Raw genomic sequence first — 18,686 nt, 5'->3', positions numbered from 1 at the left:
ATTATGACAATTCAAACCGATAGGAACCGATTGAAATTACATCGTTAATTGATTACGAATCCGTTTCAATCGGTTTCGATCGGTGTAATCGTTACGAAATCATAACGATTCAAACCGATAGGAACCGATTAAAATTACATCGTTGAATACCAATCCGTTTCAATCGTTTTCAGTCGGTGTAATCGTTATAAATCCGTGATTTCCGGATCAAGAATCCAGATTCATGCGGATTCAAAATTTTTAATCGGATTCAATCGGTCATTTTTAGCAGGGATCCCAGGGCAATTTCTTACCAATGAATTTTTACGCTACGCCACTATTAGCTAAGATTTGTAAATTGAACTTTCTGAACATACATAAGTATATATATATATTTATATAAAATAAAATAAAATTTTATTATCATCAACATTCAATTCGACATATTTACAAACTCTTTCATTCTCAATCACTTATTTTGCTCAATTTATTTTATTATTTACTTGGTAAGAATAAATTGATTATTCCATTTATTAAAGTGTAAATGTAAATGAGAAATTCTGAGGCTTCCTACATATATACGTACACAGTGAGATTTATATTGGCGTTTATGTATACCTGTTACAGACTGGAATGCGGAAAGGTAGGAACTATGTACAGAAAAACTGTAAACACAATACACACTATTGGGCGGCGAGCTCGCGTTGTGAATCAGTCGTGATCGGTAGCTTTGAGAGACTACTTTGTGCGAATATGTTACGAGAGCTCCTCTTGATTTTCACGTTAATATGTGTGACACAGTGCGAACATTCCCCTTATTCAACGGAAGATTTGTACGCGATACTCGATCGAACGACGGAATACTTAAAAAATCTCAGTCATGGTAAAATATTAATTACCTGGTACTTGAATATTATAAAAATTACCGTCCTTATTTTTGAAACATTTTTAGCGTACGATGCATTAAACAGTACCACTTTGAATAATATTAACAACGAAATTGCGAAATATATGAATGATACGACCGAAGCGATCCTTCAGAAAATCAAGCGCCAAAAGAGGGGCCTTCAGAATGAGCGCAGTAGAGGTGAGCAAAACATTTCACACGTATCATTTGTACAAAAATCCAGGGAGACTGAAGGAAATTAGACAAGATATATATTTAACGCTGCTACTTTTATATAATTGTATCAATCCGAAAATTTGCTGAATTTTCCTTCTATTCCAAAAAGCTCCTTGAACGCGTGCTGGCAGTCGCGATCAGTTAGGTATTTGAGAAGTTGACCCATGTCGTTGTGACGCTCAGTAGTGGGAAAGGAGATTTCTTGGAAGTCCGTAAATTTGCGCATTCTGTCCACATTGTTGCAGTCCTCCTCTTTCTCCAATAATTTTATTAATATCCTGTGCCAGTTCATAAACCTGATCTGCAAAAGAATTGTACAAATGTGAGACATTCTTATTATATCAAATATTAAGATACGGAAGAGATCATTATATTGACGTTACTCTCTCCCAGCAGTAGTCGCAATCTTCCAGACTTCCCTCCATACAAATTATCCCCGGTTTGCCGGCCAAGCAGAATCCCGTGATGGAGTTCTCTTTCGCCAAGCTAGCCACGTCCTGTCTCTTGGACTTGCCGTACATGTGATGACTGTAGATCCAATATCTGGAGAAGGCCACCGGGACCCGATCTTCCGTGCCGCTTTTACTCGCGTCGCTGTGCTTAACCGTTTGATTACGCACGGAAGCTTCGAGATAAGTATCGGCGTTGTCCTGCAGCCACGATATCAGGGTATAGATGCAAGGCTCGCCCGCCTCTTGGGCCTTGACGAGGACAGAAAGTTCCTTGTTCAGCAGTGCCTGCTGCGTTCGGTCCAAGCAAGAGCCTCTCGCATACACTTCGGACTGCTCCTTCGGGTAGTTAGTCGGCAAGTTCACCAGTAGCTCGATACTCCCCTAGTGGCACAAGCAACATGTTAATGATGCAACATATATGGCTGGCATATGTAGAAGAAAAATTTGGAGAAACATTGAAGTAAACAGTTAAGGCGCATACACCGTGGCAACGTTATGTCATAAGTAAATGTTATATTACACCTTTCAACGGGACCGCGATAGCGTACTCCAGCCATCGCGGTGGGTCCCGGTCGGGGCGCTCGATGTACTCGGTGATGTCAGCCAAAACCCCATAGTCCGCCACAGTCAGCTCGGACGGATAGACGGACTGCAGTGCCTGCAGCTCGTTCACCTGCGCCGTCAGGGTCTCCGTCATCTCTTTCGGAGTGGACATGCTTCGAACGACGACACATACGACAGGACGATGGATCAGTCCACGATTTGCTGCGCGCCGCGCTCGGTTTTCGACGATGATCGGTTCGGTCGAGCCGAGACGATAACACGAAACACTGGTGTATATCGCCCAGACGTTAAGTTTATCGAGAGATCAGCTGATGTTGATGATGTCAATAAGAAGTCCTACCGCGCGGTTGCGTTTCGAAATCGGAGCACGTTGCCGCGCGTACTCTTTTTATCTTATTCATGCCTCGTTATACTTTTTCGTTCATTAATTACTTCGTTCTGAGACTTTGTTTATAAAAATTGTTCTTACTTTATCCAATTGTTGAATTTATTACCGTGAATAAGGATATTTTTAAGGAAAAGGTGTTTGAAATAATAAAGTCTCAAAGTATTCAAGAATTAAATCAAAACTGAATAAAATAAGGGAAAGTTTTGAGATTGCAAGTTTTCAAATGTAATAATGCTCATTTACAGAGTATTATTTCTAGAATTTAATAGATTATGGATAAATATTAGCGATATTAAAAAATCATCTGTTTTTTTATTTGTTACTTTAGTTCTTGTCATTGCTTTATAAGCCTGAAAAAAATCATTAGATATCATCGTCGAATTCTGTAGATATAATTGAGATGAGAAATGAATTTTACGAATTCTCATTTGATTGCAATTTCAAACTAATTTTATTTACAGGTGTGAATGTGTTGCAATGTTTCGAAGAGACCTTACTACTCGAATTGTCGGACTTTCAAGATACGGCCTTCTTTTCCATACAAGATGGACATCGATTTGCAGCTGCCGTCGATTCTTCAAACATGTTACTTTATCAATTTGTTGTATGTCGATTACAGTTATATTCAAGCACATCTTATTTTATGCCGGAATAACAGGAAAAACACTACCTTTTTTTTAAATTACAACAATGTCTTTCACAGGATGATAAAGCTCAACTCGTCGGAACGTATCCGCAATTCAATGGAAAACGGATAATCGTAAATAATTACAGCGCTGGTACGCTTATAGCTGTGCAGAAAGATACCGACGGAATCATCATTCTGCGCCTCAGCAAAAACGAAAGCGGAAGGTACGAATTGCGGTTCAAGCAGGAGTTCGAAATTCCCGAAGTGGTGCATATGTCTATGTGGGTCGGAAAGAATCAGCTGTATTTGGGAATCGCGACGGAAAAGAGAATATTTATATACGTTTGGCTTGGCGAGAATTTCGACAAGATCGACACGTTGCTCTATGGAGCGAGAAAGCTCTTGCCCTTCCAGAACAAGAGTTTCATGCACGTCGTCGTCGTATAGGATCGCTCACGAAGATACTCCGGTTTTCCGTGCGTTCTAATAGATTCGTAGAAATGCAGAAATTACGTTATGCTAACGTCAGTTCGTTTCATTTCAAAGAGGGTCATTTCGAAGAGCGTTTTCTGGTTTTGGCCGGTAACGAGTCCACAATCTTGTATAAGGAGATGTACGGCCGCTTTGTACCGTTTCAAAAAATCGCTCCGACGAGGTATATTCATTCCCTGACGATGGAAAACACTGTCATCCTTCTCGCATTAGAGCAGGGTACCGTGGGAATTTATCAGTACAACGGCTGGAGATTTTAGGAATTGAGCACGAAATTATCGAACATTCGACAAATTCATTCTATTCGCTTGTACGAAGACGAAGACGTGCTAGTGGTGTATAATCAGGTCGGAGAATGGAAGTTTTTGAGACCCACTTGGACCGTGAAGAAAACATGGGAGGAAATGCAGGAGGAAATAGCTGCTTGGTGTACCGAGACAAAGCGCAAGGCGTCTCAGAGAACCTTCGTAAAACTTCCAGATTTAAAAAGTCCCGTGATTTCGAACGCACACATCGGTCAGCTTCGTGTGCAAAACGTAAGACATTGTCTCTCACTCTTTGTTAGTTTAAATAAAAAAATAGCATTTTATATTTTAAATCGATTAATAAAAATAATAAAAATCTGGATTTAAATGTTGCCAGATAAACGGTCAGAACGCAGAGGAATTGGTCCGTTTGACGAAACGGTACAATAGTACAGTTGCCAAATTAAATCTAACGCGCAGCCTGTTGGCAGAAAGGACAGAAGATGCCAAGCATGCAATCTTGCATGGTAAAAAAATTACAGTCAAGTGTAAGACGAATTGTCATGTTCATCGTATAATTACGGATGGCGGAATTAAACATACTGTTAAATACGTGGAATCGGAACCTAATCAGGTCCTGCAGTTCGCCAATTTGAAAGTACAGACGATAAATAACTGGAAATGTCCCGTTCCTAATTTTAAGATAAATGATATATTCGTTAAGGAATCCGTTAACGGGATACTGATGCGAGACTATCTTCATGATAATTCACATCCCAAGGACGATGGAGATTGGATCAACGTATTTATGTATTGCATTTTAATAAAATAAAAATAAATTGATATAAGTATGACAGAGAAAGACAGTCGATATTCACTAGTTAGTAAGTATATTACTTTATTTTCTCTCTCATTCTCCTCCCAAATATAAGATTTTAAGATGAGATCTTTAAAATAAGATTTCTTTCGTGCCCTTTTATATCTTTATCAGGATTAAATATTGTACAAATGATTCAACAAAGCAATACTTAGAAATCTTTTTCAATATGTATATAAACCCGAGAGGAGCAGAAATTATCTTCCTGTTGCATATATTCTAACTTTAAAAAAAAATTGAATATTAATTATATTTATTATTTTATTATATGTGTAATATGTCCATTTTGTTTCTATATTTCATAGCCCATCCATGTGCATGTCTATTATGTGTTTAGTTTTATATTACTTGCAAGTCAATTATGTGAGTTTATATCAAGTAATATAATATTTTATATCAAGTTAAAATATTTTATATCAAGTAATATAATATGAGATTTTATATATATATATATATATATATATATATATATATATATATATGTCGTAGGCATTTAGAAAAATCAGCCCGTTAGCTAAAATCCTAGGAATTTAGCTAAACGCCGGCCAATAGAATAATGAACCGTGAATTAGTGTAATAGCCTAGTAAATTCAGCCTCTTAGGCTAAAAGCCGGTAAATCGAGAAGTTGGTCGAAAGGTTTTTTCACGTAAGTGACGCGCTTATCTAAAGTGCATCGTAATTTCCACTAAACCTGCATTTTCTTAGTAATTAAAGCAGCACCTAGTGGCGACGCTTGTGTCTCCATTGAATTTTTTCTTTCCTTTCTTTCTTTTTTTCTTTCTCCGATCATTCTCTGCATATTCGAGAAGATACGGTGCAATGTAGAAATCCTTTTGTATATCGAGAAAATACAGTAAAATGTAAACAATGTGAATCTCCTTGGCAAAACGAAATCGATCATCGTGTAACAGCCGGACGATATTTATTAATTTGTTATTACGTTGACTAATTAACTTGTGACTGGCCGTGAGATAAATATTCGCGGGAAATGACTCACTCTCGCCGCAATTTACATCAACAATTTGTATTGTATAATTCTGGGAGCCTGATTTTGTTCTCTGAAGTGGGTCACGATTACTTATTATTAATATACAAAGTTTATCATTCTCTCTTTCTTTTCTTCATCGCAATTATCGTACGAATTTTTAATTAAAATTGAAAGTCCTAATGTCGAGACCGCGCGAGTTCGCGAGTTACGATTAATCCGCGCTATGAGTGACAGACGTAAATGCATTAGAATCAGTAAAAAGTTCAAAGTGCGATGTGAGAGTTGTGCAAGTATAAAAGAATTCTGCTTATAATTTTATATATTTAAGAGAAATATATAATAATTGCATATGAAATAATTCTGTTTGTAATTTTATTTGTAATATTTAATATTTAAGAATTTGTAATATTTAAGAAATATAATAAAATTATACAAATATAAAAACATTTTGCTCATAATTTTCATGCGTATTCCAATATACGTGTGTATTTTAATAGATATATATTTTATGTATATTTGAATTTCCTAAATTTCTCTCGCAATATACGGTACATGCAATTGCATTAAAATCAGTAAAAAGTTGAAAGTATGATGCGAAAATTGTGTAAAATATAAAAGAATTCTATTTGTAATTTTATATTTAAGAAATATATATTAAGTATACAAATATTTAAAAAAAGAATTTTGTCTATAATTTTACATGCGTATTCTAATTTATTTTAATATATATTTTAATAATAATAATAATAAAAAATAATACAATAACTATTATTACATATTATATAAATATTATGTATGATGTAATATGTGTGCGCGTGCGGGGGAAGCTTACTTTTATTGTACTACACAAGCGCATACGCATGCCCTCACGCACACATATTACATCATACATAATATTTATATAATATGTAATAATAGTTATTGTATTATTTTTTATTATTATTATTATTTATTATTATTATTTTTATTATTGTGTTTTATTATATTTACGTTTTGACATTAATATTTCTTTATAAATTTTATTTTAGGTTATGTACGCAGTTTTTTATGTTTTTATTGGTTTAATTATTAGTATATCAACAATAAATATGCATCCCTTACTTGCACTGTGTGCTCGCCTCTGCATATGAAACAGAAATTTGTTGCGGCCACTTTCGACACCCTATATCTCGAATACTACCCGTCTTAAAAATTTAACCCAAAGACCAACGGGAAGCTTACATCATGTATAATGAAATTTGAAACTTACGTCGACCGCAAAAATTTCGAAATAAATTTTTTCGACAATATTTAAATCATTAAAAATTACGGTAAACTGAGGAAAAAAGAGCAACATTATTCTAGCATCTGTTGTTGGTATAATTGTTGGTCACATATTAATGCCGAATATACTGTTTTTCAGGAAATTTTATAAGCTTCAAATTTGGTCTGAAGCATTTTGTACGTATCTCTCATAGAAACTGAGAAAATTACAAAAAAGTGTGTGGCAAACCCCATTTTTTTACGAAAACTCTTAAAAAAGGCATAATTGAAATGACAATTCTTTAAAAACTTTCATTTCAAAACCGGTTCCACTGCAGGATCACATACATATGCATATAAACTTTTGAAAAAATGTCGATATTATTTTTTCTAAAGTATTTTTATGTCATGTTTTGTAAAAAAAAACTATAAATTATTAAGAAATTTTTAACATAAACAAATATTTAAAAGGCTATATCATGTATTTTTTTAAAAAAGATAACTCGGAAGTCCGCCATTTTGAGAAGTGTACCTAAAAACCGTTTCTTTTACGGATATCAAAAATACTATTAGTCGTATGCAAATCGGTCAAAAACCAAAATAATGAAAATTTAATAACCTTTCTATTTGATTTTAACAATTTTTTACGTAGGACTACCCATTTCCGACTTATATTGCGAGGAAATATTTATTCTCATAATTTCCGAAAGTCAAAATTTCATTTAAACCGTAAGATTTCCAGAAATATTAGTCGCGCGGTATAACATAAATAATGCATTTTGTAGATAATTTAATTCTCTTTCACTTTCATTGTATGCATTTTTTACTTTCGGACAGCCAGAACAGATATTTTGAAAAAACGCTCGAAGAAACAGCTCTTTCCTCATTTGCCCGATGTTTCAAAAAAATCTATCTCGGGAACTAATGATCGTACGAAGTTCTACAAAAAACCAAATTGCGAGGAATTTTATCAGCTACATTTTCGCTCTGAATGTTCTTTCCCGTGAAACTAATAATTTCCGAGTTATTCGCAAAAAACCCATTTTTGTACTCTTTTTTTCAAGATAGCGCAGCCGGCTCACGCTCTATGTATGGGGACTTTTAGTATGTTTAAAAGAACACTAAAATGAACCTGTATACCAATTTCCAGCTTGCCGGCAATTTTTTCATCCAAAAATCTTAATTTGACTGGGCTATGTAGATTTTCATGGATTCACGATTCGTAAAAGGCTAAGAATTTTGTTGTTTTTTATAGGACCTTGTAGTATTATATGCGAAATTACAATCATTCACGAGTCAGAAATTTAATAAGGTAAAAAATTGTACATTTGTGTATTTTTCTATTGGGTCTTACAGCAAACTATACGAAAATAAAAACATAAGTATTTTAACATCTGCAAATTAAAGAGTTATTAATAATACATAAATTTTGGAAGATTTGTGTAAAAACTTGTAACATTTAACTAAAAAGTACAAATTTTAATTAGCCATAATTGTAATACATTTTTGAGCTGTACAAACAAATCGGTATTTGTTACTATTCGTACAAAATTGTAGTATTTTATGAGAAACTAAAAACTGAATTGGATTCTAAGTTGCACAGTTTTACAATACGTAAATTGTGGTAGATTTCTATAATCATTTATAAATAATTGTAGTATTTTCCAAGTAAACAGATGTTTTAATTTTTTAAGATTTTGTTTCTTCTTAAATTTTTAAAATTTGTAGATTTTTGTACTATTTTTTATTAAATTATAGTTTTTCATGAAATACTACTTGCAATAATTTCTTGATTTGAGAACATTGTAATTTATGGTACTATTTCGTAGATATTTCTACAAAAAAATAATTATTTCTACAAAAAATTAAATATTTCAATAGAAATGTACAAATTTCTATTTTTAGTCAAATTTTGTAGTTATTCATAGAAATTTTTCCGCCAGGGCATACGTGTATTTTAATTTTCCAAATTTCTCTCGCAATATACAGTACATGAAATTATTAACAGAACTCTATCCCAAATTTCGGCACGGAATTCTATACATATCTAATACTGGAATTTAAGCAATGTTAACGAAAGATTTTGTGCAAAATATCTCTCGCGGTAAAATGATAGTTAGAACTGTAGAGTTCTCGAAAGACTCGAAATAAAAGAAAAAAGAAGGAACAGCTAGGTTATATGTGTATCATTAACTTTTCTCACGTGCGTTTTCTTTGATCTTTATTTTGAAAATTTTAACAAAAATTTCGGCAGTTTTTCTAAGTCGCTCTGTACATTATTATTCCCTAATAATAAGTATAAGTCTCCAAACAGAATAATCGACGAAGTATTTGATACTTCTAACTAATATGGAGTGTCGCTTATTATAATCCGTCAAAATGCAGTATGTATAATAATTATAATTATAGTTATAATTATGTTTAAGTAATTGAGTTAAAAGAGAAAAAAAGGAAAGGATCAGTTTTTCTCCTGTGCACAATAATTACCGCCACGAGCAATATTAACGCAACAATTAATACGCAAACTAAAATAGATATAATAGATATAATAGAGATGGTCTTTGTCATGCCAGGATCGCCGGATTTCTCTATCGTCGGATTTTTGTTGAAGTCTTCGAAGACCGGCGGATTGTCATTAACGTTTTCAATAAAAATCTCGACTTGCGCCGTGTCATTAAACACACCGTCGAACGTTCTCACAGTCAGATTGTACTTGGTGATTTTTTCATAATCGAGCGGCTTGTTTACGCGAATCATTCCCGTTGTAGCTTCAATATAAAAACTGTCGTCGGTGTTTCCCGATATGATGCTGTACGTGACAGAGCTCGCCGTATCGGGATCGATGGCTTTGACTTCAGTCACGGGCGCGTTAATGTTGGCGTTTTCGTAAATCGAAATATGAGTGTACACTTTCTGGGTGAAACGAGGAGGATTGTCGTTCTCATCAGCGATTTCGATTTGGAACGTCTGTCGTCCTTTATTGTGCTCGCCGGTTCTGAACAAAGCACTCGGAGCATTATCCGTTGCTATTATTAACACATTGTAGATATCTTTATCTTCTCTGTCAAATGTCACTAACGTAGTGACATTACCAGTTTGCGGGTCAATGGCAAAGAGGTCCTTGAAGTTGTCCAACTTGTAGCTAACCTTTTGAGGATGAAAGTCGTGATATTGCGTTAAGTGCAAGACATAATAAAACTTTTGACGTATAAGTTGTAATAAAAGACGCTCTTACAGCACACAAAATATGACTTATGAAATTTTAATACCTGATTATTAGCGGACGTTCCATCAAGGTCAATGGCTCGCACTTGCATCACAGGAACTCCTCGGGGTTCGTTCTCTAACACGCTTCCACTTTTGACACCACGGAAGACTGGAATGTTGTCATTTACGTCTAGAACTTCGATATTGACCACCGTTTCAGCAGCTAACTCATAATTGTTTTGTACTTTCACTGTTAATGAGTATTGCGTGTTACTCTCGTAATCAAGAGGCTGAGAGAGCTTGATATCTGCTACATCTTTATCATCGGATTCCAATCTGTAATAAGCGTGAAATAAAATACTTTGTTCAAGTCTCGTTGAAAACGCGCTTTGGTTCGCAATCGTTAACATGTTTCGTTTCATATTACATAGAGTGAAAACACGGTAAGCGCAATTCGTGTAGTACCTAAAAGTGTCCCCCTTGTTGCCGGTCTCGAGCTCAAACGTTAGATACGAATCGTCTGAATTACTAGAATTTTCAATGTTGGAAACCGCTTTCAAACGGACAATGCTAGAATCGAAATCGTTGAAATTCTCCTTAAGTCTGATCGGCTCCGATGACCTCGGTAGAAAAGCTGGCGCCTCCACAACCCGTATGTCAAGATCAATGACATTGCTCTGCGGGATTTCGCCAAGATCCTCGGCGGTCGCCGTCATATTAAATTTGTAACCTGGATTCCGCTGTACAAATTCATTATGACCATAATGCAGGACATTTATATATACATACGTGTTTTGTTAAATAAAACGGGGAAGCGGAAGCTTATCGAAAAAGAGATGGATCGATACGTTCTATTATTTAATTGTCAGGGTTTCGGGAATATTATTTTTAGTAAACACGAGAAGTAAGATAATATTTCTGTCGATTATTCAACGGACATTTTTGTTTCAGGCGTTACTCGCAAAACGTTTACTAAAAGCGAAAGAGAATACATTTACGTAACAAACTTTGCCGATGAATTATGAAAATTCGAACAACGATTTAATAAAAAACGACGGAACTATCGCTTAAACTATCAGATAAGTGTTACAAGCTCTAGTTTTGAAGTAACATTGTTCGAAGTAAGACGGAGTTTGCGTTTAAGCGCTATCCTCTTAATATCGTTCCACCTTCGCATTACTTACGTCTATAGCCTTGTTGAGGTATATGATACCGGACTCGCGGCCGATCCAAAAGTATCCCTCATCATCCGGTCTCTTAGGAGACAGACTATACCGTACGACGGAATTGTTGCCATTGTCGATATCGGTGGCGGACACATACATGACCTGGCGACCCACCGGTAAATCTTGCGGCACAGGTTCCGTGTATGCCTGCGTAACAAGCTAAAATGTATTAGTGAAAACCGACAATCGCACAATACGTGCGCGTGGCTTCTAAAATGCACTTACAAGGGGAGGACCAGGTAGTGCCCTCACCGATTTAAATAAATTTTTAATATGTTGTAGGGTTAACCCCCCACTAATTAATGGTAAAGTGGCACGATGCAATACTCGAGCATTCGCAAGATATTTGCATCGAAATTTACTTATTTAGTCCATTCGCCAGTTCGATTGAGCATTTTTATCGAGGTTGTTGGCTTAAGTTAATGTTTTTTTATGTTTTTTGGGTCGTAGAACAAGAATCTGTAAATAGTTTTTTCGTAAGTCGATGCAATAAAAAGTTATTAACAATTTATTTGTTTAAATTGCCCTAGCGATCAAACTATACATCCTATAAAAAAATGAACTAGAGAAAATTTGTTCCTCTCTTCACGACGAACAAAATGGCGGTTGAATTTTTCCAAAATCTTCATTATTGACGGAAATATGTCAATTTTTAGGTAATTACTGCCTACGCGTTGCGGAGTATTCTAGGAGCAAAAAAGGATAAAAAAGGAGCAAAAAAAATAAAATAAATTAAAATTAAAGGAGCAAAACTCGTGTGGTACAATTGAGCGCGAGCGCGCACGCCTAGGGTACGAAAAAACTATTTACAGATTCTTGTTCTACGACCCAAAAAACATAAAAAAAACATTAACTTAAGCCAACAACCTCGATAAAAATGTTCAATCGACCTGGCGAATGGACTAAATAAGTAACTTTCGATGCAAATATCTTGCGAATACTCGAGTATTGCATCGTGCCACTTTACCATTAATTAGTGGGGAGTTAACTCTACAACATATTAAAAATTTATTTAAATCGGTGAGGGCACTACCTGGTCCTCCCCTTGTTAGCGTGATGTATCCCATGCAATTTTCGTACGAATCGTGTTTACGGTACAATTACCATTCATAAAAGACCACACGTACATGCATGCTAATTTAATAATAATAAATTTAAATAATAATAAATAATAAATAATTCAATGATAATAAATTATATATATATATATATATATATATATATATATATATATATCTGAAATTGTTAGAGCCTTTTATTGCTTTTGCTCTTACAAATCGTTTTACAATGTCTCGCTTTTCTCGCAAGCCTTAGGTAGTTGGCGAGACGTACCACTTTGTCGAAGACGGGTTCGTTGTCATTGATGTCTTCTATGGTGACTTTAAATGTGCACCCGTTATCCAGCTGCGGTCTTCCATTATCTGTTGCGAGTACCGTGAGATAAGCCTCCTTCTCTCTGGCGGGTTCGTCCCTGTCGAACTTCTGGGTCGTCGTGATGAAGCCCGTCTTGTTGTTGATTTTGAATTTTAACTTTTCGTCAGCACGGGTCACGAAGCTGTATGTAATGGTACCTGAAAATGTGAGGTCGGATCAGACGATCGTCGGATAATCGAGCTAGTAATAGAAATTCGAATCTGTCCTTCGAAGATCTTCAAATAAATTCATAAAAATCAAATCATACGAAAATACGAGTTATTTCGGAAATATTATTCGAAATCAAACTTCTAAAAATCTAAAAAAACAGTTTAGTCTTGAAATTATTAAAGAAGTCTCGAATATCTAGAAACAATATCTTCCTAGAAATATTTCCTAGAAGATCTTTAAGCAAATTAATCATGTAAAAATGAATTATTTTGAAAATATTATTTAAAATCAGACTTCTGAAAATCTTGAAAAATAACTCAAGTCTTGAAATTATTAAAGAAGTTTCGAATATCTAGAAACAATACTTTTATAGGAATATTTGGCCTGAAACATATTTAAAACATGTTTGAAACATATTTAAAATATATTTGAAACATATTGAAAAACATGTTTTCTCTTTTACAACACAGTTTACAACGTTATTTCCATCCACTCTATATTTATGTACAGATACAGATAATAATTTTGTTTTTAAGTTAAACATGTTTTCAAATTCAACAATTTCAAAACTTCTTTAATAAAAAATTCATTTGATTTCGAGTTCAAATCAAATGAGACTCTTGTCGTATAAAATAATTCTTCTGCATAACATGTCGCGAGTGAATTATAATCACTTGCCTATACGCTCTATTTTCGTTCATCGCGGTTTGTTGGGATGAGAGAAAATAGTACGTATCTCTACTTTATTAATTAATAATGCGACAAGATATTTCCGTTTGCCTGATCTCATTTTGATGCGAGTAAATCCGTCAAAATAATAAATGAATGGTGAAAAATATACCGGGGACACGGTACATGATTAAAAACAAGCTCAAACACGGATTGTGCATCATAAACTTTTTTCCCGTTTTAATTTGAGGTCGCGAAACTTTGAAAATTCATAAAAATGGTTTGCGTGTACAACTTTTGTTTTTTTTACCACGCGCACAATTTACCACAGACGTTTTATGCGTGACACGTTAGAATTCCTATAATAAGAATTAGGACACCGTTTTAGCTTTGTCTCACTCCCACTAACTTCTTAGCTGAAGCATATGGCGACCATGATAGCTTTGTCTCACTTCTACTTATAGCTTGTCTCACTCCCACTAACTTGGCTGAAACATTTGGCGGGACCAATCAAAAATCGTCACCACATTGGCTTAACTCTTATTATAGGAACTCTAGTGACAGGTGTGACATATACACGATGATGTCGCGCTGCCATACAATACCTCCTTACTCCGGCTGGACCGTATCCTCGGCGTGCACCTGAATCACCACCGTGCCAGGCGGTTCCTCCTCCTTCACCACCGGCGCGTAATTCGAGCAATTGGAGAACACCGGCATGTGGTTGTGATTTTCATCGAGCTGAAAGCGCAAGAGAACCGGACGGCTATTAGCGCGGGTGTTACTTGGGCGCGAGGCAGGCGCCCCACTCGAAAGATATCCGGGGGATTAATCGTTTTGACCATGGATTTTGGTCCTTCTAAATTGATGTAATTTTGATGCTTATATATATAATCATGCTTATATTACATCAATTTCTATATTTAAATAATTTAATTAATTTTATTTAATTATTGTTTAGTTACATGTTATTACCACACGCCTCATTGATCGAATTGGTACGACACCCTTCACGGAATGAGGAAGGTTCCATGTTTGAACCTTGGCTGAGGTAATATTTTTCGCAATAAATTAAATTAAATAGAATGCTTATATATAATCCCATACGGCACAAGACCCTGCAGCAACATTGCAGCAACATTGCAATCTTGCATATTGCAATGCAATAGTTCAGCAACATTGCTGAAGCAACATTGCTGAAATAACATTGCTGCAAAAATGCGGTAATAATGTTGTAGCAACATTGTAAAAATAAACTGCTACAATTTTATGTAAAAATGTTAATTTGTGTACGCATTTGAATATTTTTTATTATGATTTATCAAGCTTCATATTGGTATATACTTCATATTATATATACTATAAATTTTCAGTACTGGCAATGAATTTCAGAACGCAGCCTATTACTACGTTTACGCGAGCGTTACTTCTGTAGTAACTTATGATAATTCACCCGTTTACGCGGAGTAAATTATCGTAAGTTACTACAAAATCCCGTTTACGCGAAGGAATTATCGTAAGTTACTACAGAAGTAACGCTCGCGTAAACGTAGTATATGTATTTCATTTTAAGTGCAACGAGTGTACACTAGTTCAGTCACAAAGACCAGACCTGGGACCTAGCCTGTAGCCCCTGTAGCTCTATCGCGCGTTCGTGTCAGTAGCGCTGTAGATTTTTGGGAAAATACAGGTAGGTATATAGGTATAAGAAGTGTAATAAGAAACAAGGAAAAGAACGTATGTAAAATAGCATTATTACATTTCTAACAAAATCCAATTATGGTATAACTGTAACGATATAAATCTAATCTAATCTAACCTAACCTTGAATTGAAATTTTTAGTGAAAAGTAAGATCATATATCAAACTAATACGACCGGCGTATTCGGAAAGTCATCGCCAATCTTTTCGCGATCCGCAGCATCTCGCTGCTTGAAATAAACGCTGTTTGGCTGCTTGCTACCCGTTCCAGATATCAGAGGTAAATTTTGATTCTCTTCTATATATTATTTCTTATATTTTATAATAGTACCAATAGTAAAGAAAGGAGAAGGAAAAGAAGCACAAGATTACAGAGGGGTGACATTAATGAACACAAGCTACAAAATATACGCGGCAATTTTGGCGAAAAAATTGAAGAAGGAGGCGGAAGAAAGAAGAATATTACCAGAAACACAGGCAGGGTTCAGGAAAGGAAGGGGTACAATGGAGAATATATACGCACTGAATTATGTAATTGGAAGGGCTGTTAGCAAAAAAAGAGGGAAGCTAGTGGCAGCATTTATTGATCTGAAAGCAGCATTTTTACTCCGTGAACAGAGAAAAAATTTGGGAGGTACTGAAAAAAGAAGGGATTAGTGAACAGCTGAGAACTAGGAGATCTGTACGAAGAGACAAGAAGCGTGGTAAGAGTGAAAGGAGAAAAGGGATCATGCTTCTGGACGGTCAAAGGAATCAGACAGGGATGCCCGCTGAGTGCTATGCTCTTCATACTATTGCTGGCAGACTTAGAGGAAACAATGAGGAGGGGGCAAGATGGAGGCGTGGTAGTAGGGAGAATAAAATTTTGGACGTTAGCATACGCAGACGATATAGTAGCTATAGCAGAGGATGAAGAGGAGATGAAGAGGATGATGAAAAGACTGGAGAAATATTTCGACAGAAAAAAGCTGAGAGTGAATGTAGGGAAAACAAAGGTAATGAGATTCAGGAAGGGAGGAGGTAAAATGAAGAAAATGGAATGGAAATGGAAGGGAGAAGAAATAGAGGAGGTAAAGGAATTCTGCTATCTAGGCTACACATTCCAAAAGAACGGAGGACAGGAGGCGCATATAAACGAAAGAGTAAGGAAAGCTACCATAGTAATGAGACAGGTTTGGGGAATAGGAAAAAGGTTATTTGGAGGAAACTGGATAAGAAGAATTAAGTTATACGATTCGCTGATGGTAGCAAGCATAGCTTTGTATGGAGCAGAAGTGTGGGGATGGAAAAAGAGAGAGAAAATAGAAAGAATGTACGAAAGGTATATAAGGTGGACATTGGGCCTAGACTGGAGCACACCCGGATACATGATAAGGGAGGAAACCAAGAGGGACAGAATGAGAGTAAGTGCTGGTAAAAGGGAATGAATATAGATGAAATACAAGGAAAAACTGGAAAGGGGAGAGGGAAATGAGATTGCAAGAGAATGCTGGAAAGAAATAAAAAGGAATGTCAGGAAGGAAAAGGCAAATTGGGAAGAAGAGAGAAGGAGCTTCTATGAAAAAAGAGGATACGCAACTGAGGAGATAAAAAGGAAAAGAGGAAATAGCTGGAGCAGTATAGAGGAGATAACAAGAAGAGACAAAGACATTCAGAGTCAAGAGAGAGATGAAAGAGTAAGAGAGTCTATAGATATAACAGGTGGTACAGGGAGATAGCAGAAATCAGAAGGCCAGAATACCTAGAGAAAAAAAGGGAAAGATAAGTCCATGATTAGGATAGCGAGATTTAGGCTATATAGGTAATGAGATGAGAGGTGGAAGATATTGGGAACCAATAGAGAAAAGAAGCTGTAGAATATGTGGTGCAGAACCAGAGACATGGGAGCATGTGTTAGAGCGATGCACAAGAGGAGAGGAGGAGGAGAAGCCAGAAGGAATTGGCGAGAAAGATCATAAGGATACTGAATAGTAAAGGAGAGGGAGAGAAATGGATGGCAGAGCTGGAGAGAAGAAGAAGGCAGGCTAATACAACGGCAAGTTAGTCAGAAAGATTAGAGAATAATACAGATGATGTTGAGGAGGATAAGCGGAAGGTATTGGATGCAAAGAGAAAGGAAGAGAGCGGATTGAGGGTGAAAATGGACGAGGACAAGTCGGTGGAAGCGAGGGTAAGAGAAAGAGAGGAGAAAGAAAGGAGAAAAGAGAGGAGAGGAAAGGAAAGCGGGAGGCCAAAGAGGACCGTGGAGGAAGAAGGAGCGAAAAGGATGAAGGAGAATCTCCTTATGGATACGGACGAGGACGAAGCAGATAGGAAGAAAAAAGAATAGGAGAAACTTAGGATGAAAAGGAGAGATGAAGGGAGATAAAGAGAGAAGCATTAAGGGAGAGGAAGGGGAGAAGAAGGTAAGATTGTAAGAATGTAAGAATAATCTTTAATGCAGTTATTTGCAGAGTGAACGTAGAATAAAAAAGAAGGAAGGCATCGAACAAGAGGAGGGAGAGAGCCGGAAAGAAAAGGGAAGAGCAGCGACAGAAAGGAGGAAGTCAGAGGGGTGCGGAATTAAAAGAAGCTGAAAGAGATGACCAAAAGGGTGCCGGATGGAAGATGAAGGGAAGGGAAATGACCAGGTCGGGGAAAGAAGAAATAAGAAAAATTATATTATGAATGTATATAATTTTATTTGTACAGCAGAATTTGTAAAGGTTTTCTAACCCCGGAAGGGGAGTAAAATAAAGATTAATTGAAATTGAAATTGATTTCCCGAAATTAAAAAAACTTTTCATTAAATTTAATACGGCTTTACGAAGCAATGCATCAGTTGAAAGGATGTTTAGTATCGGTAATTCTGTCTGTCAACCTTCAAGAGGTCGTTTCTTGATTTAACTTGTTTTAACATTTAAAAAAAGTAACTGAAAAAGTAACTAATCGTTACTTTTTAAGTAACTGTAACGGTAACGAGTTACTTTTGAGAATCAGTAACTAGTAACGGTAACTAGTTACTTTTTTGACTCGGTAACGAGTAACTGTAACTAGTTATTTTTAAAAAGTAACTTTCCCAACCCTGGTTGTAATTAACGATTTTTTGGTTATTTCCTGTTCCTATTGCCTGTTGCCTGGCATTGTGCAAGGGGCTTAACGCGCGTGGCGACCACGCGTTTATTTTTTTCCAAAGAGAATAAAAAAATCGTGGACATAGCATGGAAGAGAACCACAAAAATGTGCACATTACCTATATAGGATTCGGGTACAGCCAAAACGCGGACATGACCACTCTCGGCACTCTCATCTTTCTCTCATATAGGAAACTAGCGACATCT

General features: G+C 35.9%; 3 protein-coding genes and 1 long non-coding RNA gene across 4 annotated transcripts; 2 read left to right on the top strand and 2 right to left on the bottom strand.

The window, feature by feature from the left end:
* The first annotated feature begins 559 nt into the window (after window positions 1-559).
* LOC139768240 (uncharacterized) lies at window positions 560-4,146 on the top strand. Its single transcript, XM_071698229.1, has 4 exons — window positions 560-862; window positions 932-1,066; window positions 2,968-3,110; window positions 3,210-4,146. The coding sequence occupies exons 1-4, from the start codon at window positions 613-615 to the stop codon at window positions 3,579-3,581; spliced, it is 900 nt and encodes a 299-aa protein (XP_071554330.1). The 5' UTR covers window positions 560-612; the 3' UTR covers window positions 3,582-4,146.
* Window positions 1,121-2,481, bottom strand: LOC139768241 (RWD domain-containing protein 2A-like). The gene is made up of 3 exons (XM_071698230.1): window positions 2,075-2,481; window positions 1,486-1,935; window positions 1,121-1,403 (listed from the first exon to the last, which is right to left on the bottom strand). The coding sequence occupies exons 1-3, from the start codon at window positions 2,267-2,269 to the stop codon at window positions 1,170-1,172; spliced, it is 879 nt and encodes a 292-aa protein (XP_071554331.1). The 5' UTR covers window positions 2,270-2,481; the 3' UTR covers window positions 1,121-1,169.
* A 5,037-nt stretch (window positions 4,147-9,183) lies between the features above and the next one.
* Window positions 9,184-18,683, bottom strand: LOC139768238 (DE-cadherin-like). Its single transcript, XM_071698227.1, has 7 exons — window positions 18,599-18,683; window positions 14,271-14,406; window positions 12,745-12,983; window positions 11,371-11,559; window positions 10,652-10,926; window positions 10,249-10,522; window positions 9,184-10,126 (listed from the first exon to the last, which is right to left on the bottom strand). The coding sequence occupies exons 4-7, from the start codon at window positions 11,509-11,511 to the stop codon at window positions 9,401-9,403; spliced, it is 1,416 nt and encodes a 471-aa protein (XP_071554328.1). The 5' UTR covers window positions 11,512-11,559; window positions 12,745-12,983; window positions 14,271-14,406; window positions 18,599-18,683; the 3' UTR covers window positions 9,184-9,400.
* LOC139768239 (uncharacterized) lies at window positions 15,254-17,678 on the top strand. Its single transcript, XR_011717316.1, has 2 exons — window positions 15,254-15,355; window positions 15,509-17,678. It is a non-coding gene; the product is annotated as an uncharacterized lncRNA (long non-coding RNA).
* Window positions 18,684-18,686: the final 3 nt, after the last annotated feature.

This window comes from Temnothorax nylanderi, unplaced genomic scaffold, assembly GCF_030848795.1.
Source record: "Temnothorax nylanderi isolate EJ_2023f unplaced genomic scaffold, tnyl_v1.0 TNYL_tig0015_pilon, whole genome shotgun sequence".
NCBI lineage: Eukaryota > Metazoa > Arthropoda > Insecta > Hymenoptera > Formicidae > Temnothorax > Temnothorax nylanderi.
Note: the sequence above shows the minus strand (reverse complement) of the source record. Positions and strands in the feature narration are given on the sequence as shown.